We start from the raw sequence: 16907 nt of genomic DNA, 5'->3' as shown, positions 1-16907 counted from the left end.
TGACGTCATCCCACACCAGGGATGAGGTCATCGCAAAGAACGCTCGTCACGTGCGCTGCGCTCTCATAGGCTAGTGACGGACCAGGAGGCAGGACCAACGGAAGACTTGACACTGAGGCTAATTTAAAGGGATAGGTCATATTTTTCATTTCAGCAGTCAATGTTTTTTTCTGTTCTGTCTGCTTTTTTTTTTTTTTTTGGCCCAAGATTTTTATGAAAACCAAGGGCAGCCAACTGAAGTTACACTCCATACTGTAACTGCCTGTGCACTTGAGCTCTGTAATTTATTTGTAAGTGTGGTAAGTTTTGCTTGATGTTAAGTCACATGTGCCACAGTAAACTGGGTGGAGTCTTTAGTGGTGAGTTTTCACCGAAAAGGAAATATTTAGAGGGAGTATTAAAGCGCTTGTGGACTTTTTTTTTCTTTTTACATTTTTTCTCTCTTCGTTTTTCTGATAACATCCCCTTTGATGTTAAAAAATAAACACAATGCTCACTGTGATTATATATTCAAATAACCTAAGCCCACCTTTTAATTTTAGTAAATAAAATAAATTGGTTTTTAATACTTAAGCTATGCATCCAAGTACAGAAGAGATTTTCTTAGGTAAGTGTGCTTCTTTCTGTCAACTTTATACTCTGATGTGCAGATATAATATGCATGTACCTACAAGCCCCCTTAACCCCAATGAAACTAATTAGATCCTTGACTGAAGGGAAGTCACGATAGCATGCTAGTAGGTTTGTGTCATTACTGGCATCCAGTGGGGACATGTTGTCATGTTTATTTGGCCTACAGGCCTCTTCCTGGAAGGCTCTGTCAGCTACAGTACCTGGCAACAGCCTCATGACCCAGTCAGGTGTGGCACTGGTAGTGAGAAGACTGATTGCACCGTTGCTAAAGCTTGCTTTTATAATTATCAAAGTATGAACTATATCACAAAACAATGTTCTACTGAGCTGATGATTTTAATTTTGTGGTATAACTGTATTTTGTGTGTAGTGACCTAAGCGGACCCAGCCTCCCTACATACACACGCTCCAGCACTTCAGCTGTACCCAGTCATTATCACCGAATGACTGAAGCAAGTTTAATCAGGCACATTTTCACACCTCATTACTATAAAAGGAGCATCATTATATTAATCATTGCATTTATCAAGAATGAAAATGTGCATGAAAAGATTTCAAAGAATGTAGAGGACCCGTAGAAATTTCTTCCATCAAATGGAGACGGGTATTCACATTCATAATGTCAAAGCGATGACAAAATCTTGATGTAGTCTTTTTTTTAGAACACATCTTTGACAGCCAAAGCATCCTGCTGTTCCTTCACATAATGAGAATGAAGACGTGGGAAGATGGCAGGGAAGTTCTCACTCCTCCTTACTTGACATTAATGGCTGACACAGGCTGTTAATGCCAGCAGCATAGTAGGCACTACCATGGTTACCTGTGTGGAAACCAAGTCATTAGGGACTTTGACTCCTCCCATCCCATGTCTCTTTCCCTGGCACCACAAACATGTTTACCGATCCCGACATTGCCAAAGAATGAGTAAAATGACAACTTAATTATTCTACAAAAATAAAACTGAGGCCTGAGCTTTGTGAAGATCATATGAATCAAAGGCTTTTCTTTTTGTAATAACTGACTCACTTGTTTGTCATACTGCTATACTTCATGGCAATGCAAAATATCAAATTGTGCGAATTGTAATGTTCAGTTTTGCAAAAATGAATGTCATATCAGTACACTGACAAATGTAACTCCAAACATACATTTTATACTTACCTGCTGGCTGCTGTGATTCTGTGGTCCATAAGGGACAGGTGGTGGAACAAGGGGAGGAGACAGACAGCCTCACAGGAATTAGTCTTTGAATACACCCTGAACAGTAAGTTCAGTGAACAGTGAGCATCACCCCAATGAGAAAAACATGCACATAAAATGTGATCGTTAAATATATGGTTTAGATAAGAAAAATGGGTTGGATGCTCTCCATCTGGGTAGCTGTGGCTACTTTGACAGCTGTGGCCCTGCCGGTTCTCTGTAGGGGACAAAACATTCAACATGAAGGTAGGCGTCAAGACAGATTTGATGTATTACCGATATGATATTTTGCTTCACCTACTACAGTTTGTTTTTAACATTTGTAATGTCAGAGATGATTGATTAGACATGTATTATGTTGTAAATAAGTCTAAATCAAAGAGCATTTTTGATGACTAACTCAAAATGAAAGTGAAATTTAGTGTCATTATACGGCCAGAGACTACCTACCAAAGACACTTATCCAACAGTAAAATTGACAAGATTTATTTATTCTAGGAAAAAGCCTTTCTGCATCTGGCTACCATCTATGTATTCGCAATGAGACGAGCATTGTGAGTTTCCTTGTGATGCACAAAGTCCCCTATACTGTGACAAAGCCTTGTGGCGGCTGGCTCCTGTGGAAGATATGCACAGTTACACTTTACAGGATGACCTATCAGACTGAGTACAAGACAGTGATGAAACAAATGACCAGGTGCTGCGAGGGATATGTACAAGTCGGCCATTACTGTGCCCTGCGTGAGTGTACTGCACATCATTTATCTATCTCCATCTTTGAAGATGATAGTAGAACATGTGTTGTTCTGTTTGGTCTTAGATTTCAAGTGTCTTTGTACATGTGTTTGTAAAATCTGATGATATGGCGTCACACACTGCAGACAGACAAACGATCATTGTGACCTTTCAGTGTGTGGTACTGCATACAAGACACCAGATGGAAGCACAGAAACTGCCACAAATATCTTGCCACTAATATATAGTCTGTAACATGTTATTTCCTTTGAATGAAGCTGTAAACAGGAGTGGGGAGTTCACTGCCAAGCCAGGATCCTGTCCAAATGCAGATGGATTGTATCCCAGATCTGAGGACTGTGACTGGGACATAGACTGCCCAGGCTGGCAAAAATGCTGCCAGAGATCTGGTAGCTTTGTCTGCAGTGATCCTGCAAGTTAGTATATATCCTGACTCTATTTTTATTAATTATTGAAGTATACAGCCAGTATGGTTTTGCTCTTTTTAAAGAGTATTTTCACTTAAATGATGAAAAGTTGTGAAAAAGTGGTGTCTAGTCATGCAGATAGTTTCAGACATCACAACATAGGTGAATGGAATGTTGTTTATCATGTTCAAAGCTGAGAAACGTGAGCCTATGGAGCTTCTGCTGTGCAACTGTGGCTGCAAGTGACAATTACAGGATAATACCTCATACTAAAACATGTGTGTAACAGTATAGCACAAGCAGAGAATATTCATAAAGTTAGTGACCTGACTCAGTAATGTCAGTTATACAGCAATATCTTATATGTTTGCTAACAGTAGCAACCATAAACTTGTGGTCATACCAGATCAAGTAAGGCTATAGAAGCAAAACGCCTGAGTATATTAAACTGAACATGGGTGCATTTTATTTCTCATGAATTCACATTTTCTTTTCAAAGATGAGGAATCTGTTATTTTGTCGTTCGCAGGAAATACCCTTAGTGAAAATTACTGAGGGCAACATTTCACTGGAAACTAACCTCTAGATAACCACTAGGTCTAAATGGAAAAATATGGGTTTTCCTTTATTATTTGGGTGAACTATCCCTTTTTAAAACCTTTTTGAATTTTCAGGCTCAGCAAATTATTCTGAAAATGGAGGATACCGTTTCAATGCGACAGTGACAGTGAAGACAGATCACCACCAACTAATGTCCAAGGACAGAGGTCTTCTGAATCACACAAGATTACTACAAGCAATGGTACAACTATTGCTAATACGAATACTAATCATTATATGAATACTGCCTCTGCTACAACTATTAAGGCCATTACTGCATAATAAGACTATGACTTCTACCACTGCTTAGACTACTGACCAGCCACAACCATTGAAAACATTTAAATGTTTGGTCTGGAAATTATGTCTGTTAAAATTTACAATGTAGAAGCAATACTAAAACATCAACATGTCTGTTTCAGGGTCATTTCATATTTTTTTCCTTTCATTAATTTCACACTGATTGTTGCGTCTGTGTATCACTAATAGGTGACTGGAGCTCTGCAGTCTGACCTGTCAGTCTATTACCTGAGCTCATGGCCTGTGCATCCATACAGAACTGCTACTTCACTGCTGATTGTCTGCAACTCAACTCTTTCACTGTACAATGTCTCATCGAGGCTGCATCTTCTCCTCAAACACATGCAGGACGTGTCATCTGTAACTGTGGAAGGTCAGGAGACACGCTTGTTCTGTACAGCAGCACTCACCTCTCACTGAGGCTACTTGGGGCTTTTTTTCTAGAGAGATGACATTCTTGTAGAGTTTTGAGTATGATTCATGTTGCATAGAACATGGTGTTCAGGAAAAAATGACTCAGTCGCACCACAGTTTCCTTCTCCCACCACTTGTTTGAGTGACAGTCATCTGTGGGATGTTTCCTGCAATAGCGGAAAATAACACTAGAGCGAGCACACACACACACACACACACACACACACACAAACACACACACACACACAAACACGCTCACTTCCACACGTTCAGATATTAATCATGAATCAGTCATACTCGTTACATTTGTACAAAAGACACAATAACAACTGAGTTGCCTTCAAAATGTTCTCTTACAGATAATTAATTTCTCTTCTCTACATTGTAGGCACATATTTAATTGTATGATAATGTACTGCAATTATTTTCAAGCATCTCTGAACTACTTAGCATTCGAATTACATATTAAAGAAAGTCCAACTTGCACATTATATTTTAAATGGCAGTATTCTTGCCTGAAACCATTACAGTAGGTTTTCCAAAAACAAGATTTTAGCTCCATAATTTCACAATCTAAATAACTTTTGCTATAGAATATGTTTTTTCTGTAATTGTTAAGTGAAGTATTTGTACTTTTTAAATGACACATTACAGTGGATGATTTCTTGTAATCATAACTCCTTATGCAAACCTGAATCCAAAAGGATGCAGATGTAATTGTAATTACTGACCTCTAACCTCTTCATATGTCTCTATTTCTAATTGCAGATGTAGATGAGTGTGCACACTCTTCTCTCCGTCAGTGTTCCCTTCAGGCAGAATGTAACAATACAGTGGGTTCCTACCAGTGCACCTGCCGTGGAGGATATGTTGATGTTGATCCCAGCAACCCTGGAGCTCATTGCACAGGTGAGGGTGACTGTGGTAAATTTAAAAGCAGGCAATCTACTTTATATGGTAATCAAGATGGTAAGAATCATAAGTAAACACCCCGGAAGCATTCACTGATGTTTTTTACCTCACAAAACCCTTTCTTAATCATCCCACTCTCATCCCTTTGATACCTCTTTGACCAAATATGTTTATATTATGCAAGCCTAAAATTATGGTAAATCCTAAATAATGCAAATAAAGATGTGGGTTAATTATTAGACCTTTTTTTTCTTTGGAGGTACATCATCTCTGTGGTTTAAGAATTCATAATATAACCTGAAATGATAGTACATTTAAATTTGTCCAGCTTGGAATCTGTATCACATTACAAAAACAAACAATCTATTGGTAGGGATAAAGAGCAAGATCTTTACTCTGTGTCTGCACAATAGCCAAAGATATCTGTGAACAATTAAATAATTCATTATAAATGAGGACCACGTGTCTCTTTGGTATTTTTTCTAATTTTTCAGAGAAACATCTTGAAGGATGCATAGTCAGTTCATTGTTGTGGGGAATTCCAGCAGCTAACTGACAGAGTGAGCTGTAGGATTATTAGTTTCTTTGTGGGTTTACTATTTTTTCATGGGTAAACACTTCATTGTCTTATTGGGGTTCACATCATAGGGAAAGGCCCTTAGTTTCTCACTATCTTGCTCAAGGGTGAAATTAAAAGCAACGAAATAACACTTAAAACATGGCAGGGAAATGTTCACCACCTACACAAATAGCTGTGTAAAAGAAAATTACAAGACATGTTTCATCAACACAAACATAGAAATTTTGCAGTAGGACAAGAATGACAAGGTTATGCAAGCCTTGTCTTTGGCAAAGCTGAAGGGAACAAACCAATAGATGCACTGACAATTGGATACAGCAACATGGCAGCCAAAGTAGTCCCTCAAGCCAATCGAAGCTGCTTGAACCAAGAAATTGTGGTTTGTTTGAAATGAAACCACAAACCACAACTTGTGGCTGGGTGAAAACTTAGGATTTCTCATGTTTTTAGACAAAAAAAAATGGTATACCTGGACCCAACCACCTACGGTGTTATCTCTACACTTAATATCTTGCATAAGAAGCTTTGATTTTGACATTGACCTCTCTCCTTTTTTCCCAGCTGACATCACTGTGTGGACCACCACAGAGGCCCCGCTGACCTCCCTTCCACCCATGAACATGACCTTAACCCCAGCTTCCAATACCACACATGACCCTACAGCCATCAGCACCATGGGTATCTTCAACTCCACTGAGACCAACATGACTACTTCAGCTCTGAGTAATACAAGCTCTGTCTCTTATAATTCATCACATGCTCCGCACTGGACAAGTCCTGCACCTTATACCAGCATGAGCTCAACTGTGGAGTCACCTCTGCCAACAACCACATGCTGTAAGAAATATTTTATTTTTATCTCAGAGCTGCTCAGAACCCCCTGTAGGGATCACGCACCATTTTTGGACTATCAGAAATAATTAATAATTATATTAAGTAATAGGATTTAATTTACATTAAATCCACCTCAGGGCACCATCCTTAAAGAAGGGAAAAGATAGCCAATTCACTGATACAGTCTCATAAAATATACTAAACTATCAGTTTGGAACTCTGATTGAGAATTAACTTAATAACTACAACCAAAATCACTGTATCAATAGCTAGTAAAAGTTGAAGGATTTGGAAGTTCTACAGTGAAGAGGTTAACAATATTCGCTTTTGTACAACATTAAATAGACAGCATGAATATTCAAAAGCCTTTATTTAAATGATAACAAAAGGGAGTAAAAACACACAATATGTAATCTAAATAACAGTATTATATACAGATATGTGTGTGGGGTGTGTATGTGTGTCTATGTGTGAGGACAAAAACAAAAATGGTTGACTAGGACTCAAAATGGCAGCTGGGACTGCATTGTGTGTGAACAAAGGCAAACTAAAAAACAGTATGGCTGAAAAAGGAAAAACTACAAACGAGGTGGCGGAATCAAAGATAGCCACTGGGACCGCATGGTGTGTGAGAGAGCGTGGGTGTTTCTTTGTTCTGCCTCCATGTGTTCGAGCATGAACACACCTGTTAGCTCAGAAACAAAAGTTGCATGCAAGGCCTAGTGCTATGAATACATGTGTGGAGCATAAACTAATATCAGCTTAGCAGTGTTGCTATTCAACAACCTAACCATGAACAGGACATCATAACAATAAAGCTCAGTGAATACATTAACTAAACAATACATGTACATTGACAAAATTGAACAACTCTTATGCTTAGCCATGTGCTGATGCTATGCCCTTGCATCTTCTGCCATTAAGACAAGAGTTCTGTGTGTGTCTGCTGTGAGCAGGCAACACGAGAGAGCAGAGAGCTAAGCAGCGCCCTCAGCTGCAGTGAAGAGAAGAGAGTTGCTGCTCTCTTCTCAGAGGGCCAGCTGACCCTTTTAATTACCTAGTGACATCATGTAGGGTCACAGGTCACACTGACCAGTGGTGATTGGAGAAGGGTCCATAAGCATCAGGTTATAGTTACAGGAAGTGAATGGAGGAGAGGTGTAACTTTCACATTTTTGGTCTCAGGATTTCACTTGATGTGTGATCCTAAGAGCACAAATATACATGTACAGTCCATAGCTGAAAGAGTTCATTTGTCAGTTCATTCAAGTTTGTAACATCTGGGCAGTTCATTAAGCAACCAGACATTTGTCAACACTATCTATCTTGGCTAAGGAGGAACAGTCATCAAGTTCCAAAAACAAAATCCAGACAAACAACTACAACAATGGCATAGTATAAAATAAACAACCTGTGTTTCTCATATCATGGTTATATCATGGTTTTTGTTTGAGAGTCTGGTAATGTCCTAAACTTATGTTGGATAAGGACATGTGTATGACTAGCTCTGTAAAGTCATAATGGGGTGTCCTATGCTTGTGTTTTCTTACTTACTGACAAAAATACTAACAAGTGTACTTGCAAAGTTGGACAGTGGTGTCTGAGGCAAATCAGAATTTAAGTTTTTTTCAGCTAATAGTAAGATGTGTGGCTATCACTGAGTTCATAATTATTCAGTTTGCTGCTGTTGCTGACAAACCCAAGTTTACCTATGTAAGGTATCCTGAGCTAGCATCTGTCTTACTTAGAACAGGGGTGGACTGTGTTGTTAGCAATGTGAGGAGTGAACTCTGGAGCTCTTGTGCAGCACAAGCACAAGTTGTGCTTCAAGTTTTTCTTAACTTGTGGCTCAGGGCTGTAATGCTCTGGGTAGCCAGAGGCAGGGAGGCATTCAGTGCGGCTGTGAGGATGATCTTTTGAGGCAGTGGACCTATGTAAGTAAGTCAGTAAAATTTATTTATATAGCGCTTTTCATAGACATTAGTCACAAAGTGCTTTACATGAGCATGATGCAACAAACAAAAAGAAAGAGATCAAAATAGATGAGGTGACCTCCCAAGTCACTTGATTAAAAAGTGCAAAATTAACAAACACAATACACAAAACCCCCCCACAATCTGCAGTAAAAAAAATACACAATAAAAACATAAAATGCTGACTTGGTGTTTACAGGTTACCCAAACACCTGTCTAAACAGGTGTGTAACCTGTGTAACAGGTGTGTTCGGCGCTTCAGTGTTTGAGTTGGCAGGCGCAGTTGTTTTCCCCTTCGCTTTTGAAGTGACAATAGTTTCCCAAGCCATCTGTGTCATCTTCTTTATCTCGTGCATTGAGAGATTACTTTGATGTGTCATAAGCACAACATGAGAGTGTATGCACAGATGACGGTTCTGCAAGAACAAGGACTTGAAGGTGGAGTTTTCTTCTAAACCTAGTGAATTCTTGCCTTGGAAGTATGCATGCCTCAAATGTTGGTAATAATCTCTGGGATTCTCATGATGGGAATGTTTAATTTGGAAGACTACAACAATTGATGTGGTCTCATCAGTAGTGAAGAAAGTTCTTCTATTAGTGCTTGATGGAGCTCTTTGTATTCAGATGGGGAAAGTCAATTAAATTGTTCATTCTGGTACCATGAAGCAATGTGGTTGGCTATGGTGTCATGTTGGCGGACACCTTGTAGTGTAGTTTGGGAGGTATACTAGCCTAACCAAACAATGTGGTGGCCTACATGCCAAAATCATGATTTAGACACCAAAGTAGCAGGAGTTGTATCAGTGTACAACAAAATTGAAACACTTGATTTTGTCAGAAGCATTTGATTTTAAAGGTACAGATAAGCTCTACAGACATTTAGTTGAATGTGGTGTATGTCATTACTCGACATCTTTTGATTATATTTGACATTTGTTTGAAATTTTGGCAAGTACTTTTTTCAAGGTATTTTCTTGCTTTCTTGTTGAGAGAAGATTGATACCACTCTTATGTCAGAGGATGGAATCAATCTTCTCATCTAACTCTCTGCAAGAAAGCAATAAGCATATCTCTCAAAATGTCAAACTACTGCTTTATCCACAATGAATAAATGACACCCTGTTAATTGCCTTTGCCGTCCCCCCACCTACCACCACCTTCTAGCTCCTCCCAGCATCTCCAGTTTAGAGTTGGCCAATGTCACTGGAACCTCCTTCTGCGTGACCTGGTCCAGCCAGTTTCAGACAAACCAGACCTATCGGGTTGTTCTAACCCAGAGGTCAGAGGTCAATATGTGGGAGACCAGTCACACCATGATGGAAGTGAGGGGACTGCTGCCTGGAGTGCTCTACAATGTTACTGTCACACCTTGCTTTTGCGGAAGCCAAGGAAACACCCTTCATATATTGGTCAGAACTGGTAAGAACTGTGCACACAAAACTAAGATGATTGTGAACGACTTTGATCTCATTTTATCATATACAGCAGTCTCATGGTGCCATCACTTGTACACAAAACTGAACTTGTTTCATTTAATAAGATATACAGGAAAAGAGGCTATGTTGTACATTCACACCTTATAGTAAATTTTGCTTAATGCATTTTGTCATGACCTACTATTAGAGTTTTAATGATAATCTAACCTAAAGGATGATACAAACATAGCAAATTCAGAAAGGAAAGGAAAGGAACTATTAAAATAAGATATGATAAAATCACTGATTACTACCCTCAAAGAAGAACAAAAGGGATACAATTGCCCTAAATGACTAATATGCAATAAAGAAGAGTCCTTTTTTAACCAATAAGCCCAGGGCTGGTAAGAGGGCTGATATTTAATTTGGAAAATGTGTCTATTGTACCAAGAAAGACTTTTCTTTATAGATGCTCAGACTCTTGACGCCACTGCGCGACTTACCAAAATCCAGTTCACTGCTGACCTGCAGACCACCAGCAGTCAGGCCTACAAAAACCTCTCTGAGAGCATTATAGAGGAGGTAGGTGTGCTATGAGGATTATCAGAATGTGGTCTTTGAGTAGAATGTATCTAAAAATCCTTAAATTTCCACACACAATAAACATGTCAATTTCAATGAGTGAACATGACAAGTGTTATTGTTTCATCCATTATTATTCTGACTGTGAGTGATTTTTCCTTGCCACCAACAGATCTACCAGTCTCTGTCTCCAGAGATGAAGGCCATGGTGGATTCAGGCCAGGTGAGAATCGAGATCAGAAGCTTTTCCCCAGGCAGTGTGGTGGTCAATTTCAGCATTATCCTCACCCCCAATCAAGGCCAAGACATCAGAAATGTGTCCACAGCTCTGCTGTACTCCCTGATGAACAGCTCCAAATACTCTGTGGATGAAAACAACACAAGCATAAATGGTACATATCTTTACCTTCTGTGTTCTAACTAGGTGTCTGTGAAACTGAACTGGTAGGTATAAAGCAAAAGAAAAAGAGAGTGCATTAAAGAAAAATCTGGAAATGTATCTTGTGAGTCAAAAATATTTTAGTAAAAAGATGGACAAAGATGCTACTTTCAGTAACTTTCAGCAAAATCTAAGTTTGATTTTACACACACATAAGGTTAGTACTACTCAACTTGTGAAAACAGTTGTATAATGTCTTCTGTGGCTATGGGGGAAGCTTTCCAAAGTTTGAAAAAAGAACACTGAGGATGCCATCAGGGTTATCGCGGCTTTGCCTTGGAGACTTCAGATTCTTAACAGAAAGCCTGCGTTACAAACTGAGGGCAGGAGTTTGAAAGATGTAGGCATTTACCAGGAAGGGAGGGTATACCAAATAACACTTTCAGCACTGTGCATTGTGGAAACTGTAGGATTGTGTTGTATTTGGATCTTGACCCATACCAGACCAGGGCCTAAAATACAAGATATCCCAGCCTGTGCTACCTCAGTTTTGATCTTTTTTATTTCATTTTTTTAACAGCTCTTTGTGTTTGCAGAACAGATGTTTCTTTCTGTTTTGTTCTATAAAGCTATAACCTTTTAAAAGAGATTTGCAAAAGTGTCAGGCATACTAAAATGTAGTGCAGGGGTTTATTCGTATCAGATTTTCAAGTGGGAACCATTTGTAGCCAGAAACCTAGAGTACATTACCTAAGAACAAAAGAGAGCATGACTTATTGAGCCAAAATATTTTGTTTTTTGTAGATTATGATGAATGTGCTTCAGGCGGAAATGACTGTTCCCTGTGGGCTACATGTACAAACACCTGGGCTTCCTACATGTGTGTTTGTAAGGATGGATTTATAGACAGCAACTCACAAAGGCCTGGAAGAGCCTGTCAAGGTAGTGTCTCACAATCTGATAGTGGTTAGATTATTTGCAATAATAATAACAGCATATCTTTAGCATTTTGTAACCAGAGTGTCTTGTCCTCTGCAGCTACCTTGGAGACAACGACACCACCACTGCCACCAACAACATTATTTTCAGTTAGCACTACCACTTTCTCTCAAATAACACTCTCAAGCAGTGATCCAACTTTAACCACTACAACCACTGCAGTCAGATCTACCACATTGATTTCAACCACTTCTACAACCACACAAACTGTTGCTACTACAGGAGTCCCAGTTGTAACCACTGCCCCAACCACCACCTCCTCTACTCCTACAATCCCCTCTACCACCTCTACTCCCCCTATAACCACATCTACTGCCCCTATAACTACCTCTACTGCTCCTACAACCACCTCTACTGCCCCTACAACCACCTCTACTGCACCAGCAACCACCTCTACTACCCCTACAACCACCTTTACTGTCCCTACAACCACCTCTACTGCACTAGCAGCCACCTCTACTACCCCTACAACCACCTCTACTGCACCAGCAACCACTTTTACTGCACCAGCAGTAACCTCTACTGCCCCTATACCCACCTCTACTGCACCAGCAACCACCTCAACTGCCCCCACAACCACCTCTACTGCACTAGTAGCCACCTCCACTGCCCCTACAACCACCTCTACTGCACCAGCAGTCACCTCTACTGCCCCTATAACTATCTCTACTGCACCAGCAACCACCTCTACTGCCCCTTCAGTCTCCTCTACTGCACCAACAATCACATCTACTGCCCGAACAACCACCTCTACTACCCCAACAACCACCTCTACTACCCCAACAACCACCTCTACTGCACCAACAACCACTTCTACTACCTCAACAACCACCAATCCTTCAACGCCATACATGACTTCTACCCCTACAACCACCATCACCAACCCCACTACCACCACTACAGCTTCTACAACTAATGCGCCTGCCATTAGAACTGCCATCAATGCCTCTATAGGGGCCATTTCAGTCCAGTGCAGGGTTGCTGCCATCACTGTGACAGTTGCCAAAGACTTTCTACTGAGCAGCAAGATCCGGGAGAGTGCCTTGTACCTGGGCCAGCAGGAATGTGGTGTCAACAGCAGCAATGCCACCCATGCCCAGCTGACCGTAGCATGGGATGAGTGTGTCACTAGACTTGTGCATGTAAGTTTTTTTTTTTCTTCTGAAAAATTGTTGCAAGAAGGAAACTTTTGCATCTTCCCACACTCTTACATATTTTGTAGATACTATACTTGCCACTTTTGTGAAACTGAAGTGCATTAACCCTGAAAATAACCCAAACTGCTTCCAACATCTGGTATTTTAGAATGACACCTACTACACAGCATCTGTAACCCTGTTCAACACCATGGATCCATACATCTTACCCAGTGGAACAGTGGAGGTACCCAGAATACGTCTAGAGGTTCCCGTCATGTGTACCTACATGAGGAGCATGCTCATGTCTGCAGACTTCGGCTCCATGGGGTACGCTCCACTTGATGTCATGATTACTCAGAATACCAGCATTCCCTGCACAACAAAACTCCTGCACACCACTATACAACACACCCAAGTCCTTAATAATTACAGCTTTACTTTTGAGTTTGACTGAGCACCCCAAAAACAATAATCAACAAAGTGTAATGTGAGTGGGATATGATCAAAATAAAATAAAAAGGTGTCACATTACTGGTTCATGAATTGTAAATTACACAAAAATATCCACCTTACAGGAACCTTTAATCTAATATGAGCAAATATCTGCAAAAATGTTATTAATATAGTTTCAGATTTGTCTTTCCCTGACTTGTTTTATGCTGTAGATGCTTGTCTCTAAAGATCTCTGAAACTGCTTTGAAACCACAGGTTATCTTTGGATGAATATTTTACTTGCCTCAAGAAAACTAAGGGTAAAATTTGAAGATTTCTTTCAGTGTTTTCCAGTTGTATGGGAGGCTGTATATGTTTTTTTTCTGACCCATCTCCAGGTATGACATGATCAAAGATGTCATCACTGGCTCCGGGTCATTCCAGGTGACTGTGCAGTTGATGAACGGTACAGTGCCTCTACCCCACAACTACAGCTTGTCCTCAGAGGAGGCTGTGGTGGTGGAGGTCAGCCTCAACACCTCTTCACAGAAGATTAAAGTAGTTATCAACATGTGCTGGGCCACCCCGACCCCAAACTCTGCAGACACCAATCGGTACATCTTCCTGGACAACAGGTCTGTTTCTGTCTACAGCACTATGTGTACTTAGATTACATTATTCTCAGTAATAAATGTACTCTTTCTCTACCGTTTTTACAATTTTTGCTGTTACATTTACTAATTATTGACTTATACTATTACTACCACTACTATAACCACTACTTCAGAGTGTCTCAACCGTGGGGTTGGGACCTCACATGAGGTCACTTGATATGCCTATATGGGGCCCTATAAGATTTCAAATAATTACATATTGACGATTGATTGAGAATATGGCAAGATTCAGTATTTGTTAGATAGGTATGAAATACATGTGTATCTTGAAAATAAAATACTATTATAACTGACACTCTAATGGCTGGGGCGATAAGGCCTTTGGGACCTAGAAATAGGCAAAAAAGTTTGAAATACCATGCGCTACTTCATATGATGTAGTGCAGCGTGAGGTCTATAATTTGGATTATAGTAAGACCCCCCCATGCTTTAAAGTAAGACTATTTAACTTTTGGTAAACAGCTGTGAACACAAATGACAAAGACAGGATAATGTTAAAAGCTAAAACAGAGTGTAACGATGGCAAAAATAGAGAAGAGTCATTAAATCAACAAACTGAATCCGAAGTGTCCGACATTAAGCAATGTCTATCTAAAGCTTTTTTAACAATAGCTAACATTAGCCATCATAAGATCATATAGTTCACTTCATAGAGTACTGAATTGAGCAATATGTATTGTGTTTGTTTACTTATGAATTCAACTTTTCATTAAGTAAGTAAGAGCAAGAATGTGCTATTTCCTCTTAGAAAATATCATAGTCTCACTTTAATCATGATGAATCAAACATAAAATTCAGTTTTTCAACAAACAAGCTAGTCAAGAGGCTAAACTGTCTTGCTGCTAATTTAAAGGGAAACTCTTCAAAGAAGAATGACCACTCTTAACTCTTAGTATAAATTCACAGTATGCTACAGTTTTACTTTTTGAATTTGAACCAGCTTCTCCTAAAACCTAAAACCAGTTAGTTTTAGGTGCTCTGCAGAGATAGAACAACTCTGCACCAGTGGTGATTTTACTGGGATATATGCACATATCCTAAATTAGAAAAGGAAACCCTACATTTAGGTAAAACTCATTTGCAATATCTCTAAACCTCATCGTCAGTAACTCAATGTCAATGGCTGACTCAAAAAAGTGTCAAATCATAGCAGCAAAACAGTTGTCTATAGATGTCAAACATCACTGGCATACAATACCAGTCAAAAGTTTGGACACATTTTTTCATTCGTGGGAATGGGAAGGTGTGTCCAAACTTTTGACTGGTACTGTATGTGAAATGTAAATTCTGTTATTACAACTTGAATTTCATTATGGATTGTCATTTAATTGAGTTGAGAGTAAAAAAAAAATCTGATTCAGTTTTTCAGTGTCTTGTCTGTTCTCCACAGATGCTCCCTGAACCAATACACCAAAGTGTTGATGAATGGGAATTCCAGCACATCCCGTGTGTCTGTACAGATATTCTCCTTCGTCAACCTGAATATGATCTATCTGCACTGCCAGGTGCAGATCTGTGTGCAGATTGGATCTGCTACCTGTGTGCCTGTGAGTGCTTCCTCTATAGAAAAATGCAGTTACAAGCTTGTGGCTTCAACAAGGTGCTCAACTGCTCTGCTGGTGACATTTATAATTACTTTTGCTTGTGTTTACTTTCAGGACTGTGTACAAAGAACATCTCGGTCTTCAAACACAATCGGAGCAGCTGTTGGTTCTACCGGGCCAATACTCAGGTTTGAGAATGGTGAGTACTCTTACACAGAATAACAATATCTAACATTTCATATGTGGTTCTGTTAGAAAAGATATATTTTTCAGCTTACATGCTCTGTTGTGCTTAAATTTGAGTCAAGGATGGGATTTAATTCTAGCTAACAGCTTCTACTCTGCTTCTGACAGACTGGACAGTTTTAGAAGTGGAAAAGCCACCAAGGTCTACAGTATCCATTATAAACTTGAGAGTCTCATTTTAGGATTTGAATGGGCTGTTGAATTAGGCCAGTAGTGCTGCTGCCTCTATCATCATTCTGGTGGAGAGGGAAGTTGAAGTAGATTGATGTAAAACATACATTTCAAAAAACCCTGAAAAATGTTATAAAATAAATTTAAAGTATTTTATTTGAAGTAAACTGTTTTTTTCATAATAGACTTATCAGTTGAATTTAATATTTCAGCTGTTTGATCAGCCTTTGGCCATATTGTACCTCACACTTATGGATGTACTGCCTGCTATATGTGTGTTTGTTATAAGCACTTATAAAAGTCACAGTGTTTATATATCCTCTTTTCCATTTTGCTGTTAAAGTATTAACTTTAGTTATTTTCAGATTAATCCTGTTTTACTTTTCACTGTGTTTACTGATTTCTGATGCTTCAACCTGACACATATTCTTTCAGAGTCCTTGGAGGAGGAACATAACACTCTGCAGCTAGTTGGACTGTCCTGTCTAGGAGTCGGTTTGTCGCTCTTCTTCATCATTGGTTTCATCTGCCTTTTCTACTACCAAAGGAATCGCATTGGACACTACAACTTCAGCGTCAAACCCAAGCAGGAGAACTTCACCTACCTTGTGTTTAACACTTAGCGGTGCAGCAGTACTCCAACAACCAAAGTCACAGTCACAAAAGATAAATGTTGCAGCAGATACATTTGGTATGTTGTTACAGTTCAACTGCCAC

The 16907-nt window shown here is 39.5% G+C and overlaps 1 protein-coding gene across 1 annotated transcript; it reads left to right on the top strand.

Annotated features, from left to right (window-relative positions):
* The first annotated feature begins 20 nt into the window (after nucleotides 1-20).
* On the top strand, nucleotides 21-16813 carry umodl1 (uromodulin-like 1). Its single transcript, XM_044370421.1, has 16 exons — nucleotides 21-2574; nucleotides 2847-3005; nucleotides 3671-3798; nucleotides 4086-4269; nucleotides 5079-5219; nucleotides 6364-6639; nucleotides 9774-10028; nucleotides 10494-10606; nucleotides 10779-10998; nucleotides 11790-11927; nucleotides 12024-13126; nucleotides 13290-13450; nucleotides 13954-14190; nucleotides 15620-15776; nucleotides 15888-15972; nucleotides 16626-16813. Exons 1-16 carry the CDS (start codon nucleotides 2403-2405, stop codon nucleotides 16811-16813), a joined length of 3717 nt encoding a protein of 1238 aa, XP_044226356.1. The 5' UTR covers nucleotides 21-2402.
* Nucleotides 16814-16907: the final 94 nt, after the last annotated feature.

This window comes from Thunnus albacares, chromosome 13, assembly GCF_914725855.1.
Source record: "Thunnus albacares chromosome 13, fThuAlb1.1, whole genome shotgun sequence".
Lineage (NCBI taxonomy): Eukaryota > Metazoa > Chordata > Actinopteri > Scombriformes > Scombridae > Thunnus > Thunnus albacares.
This window is presented reverse-complemented; position numbering and strand designations above follow the sequence as displayed.

Bases quoted from the DNA above. Each gene is read 5' to 3' on its own strand.
- umodl1 (XM_044370421.1), top strand. From the start codon at position 2,403: ATGCACAAAGTCCCCTATACTGTGACAAAGCCTTGTGGCGGCTGGCTC. The intron at 10,029-10,493 runs GTAAGAACTGTG...TTTTCTTTATAG, and splicing joins TCATATATTGGTCAGAACTG to ATGCTCAGACTCTTGACGCC. The intron at 10,999-11,789 runs GTACATATCTTT...TGTTTTTTGTAG, and splicing joins AAACAACACAAGCATAAATG to ATTATGATGAATGTGCTTCA.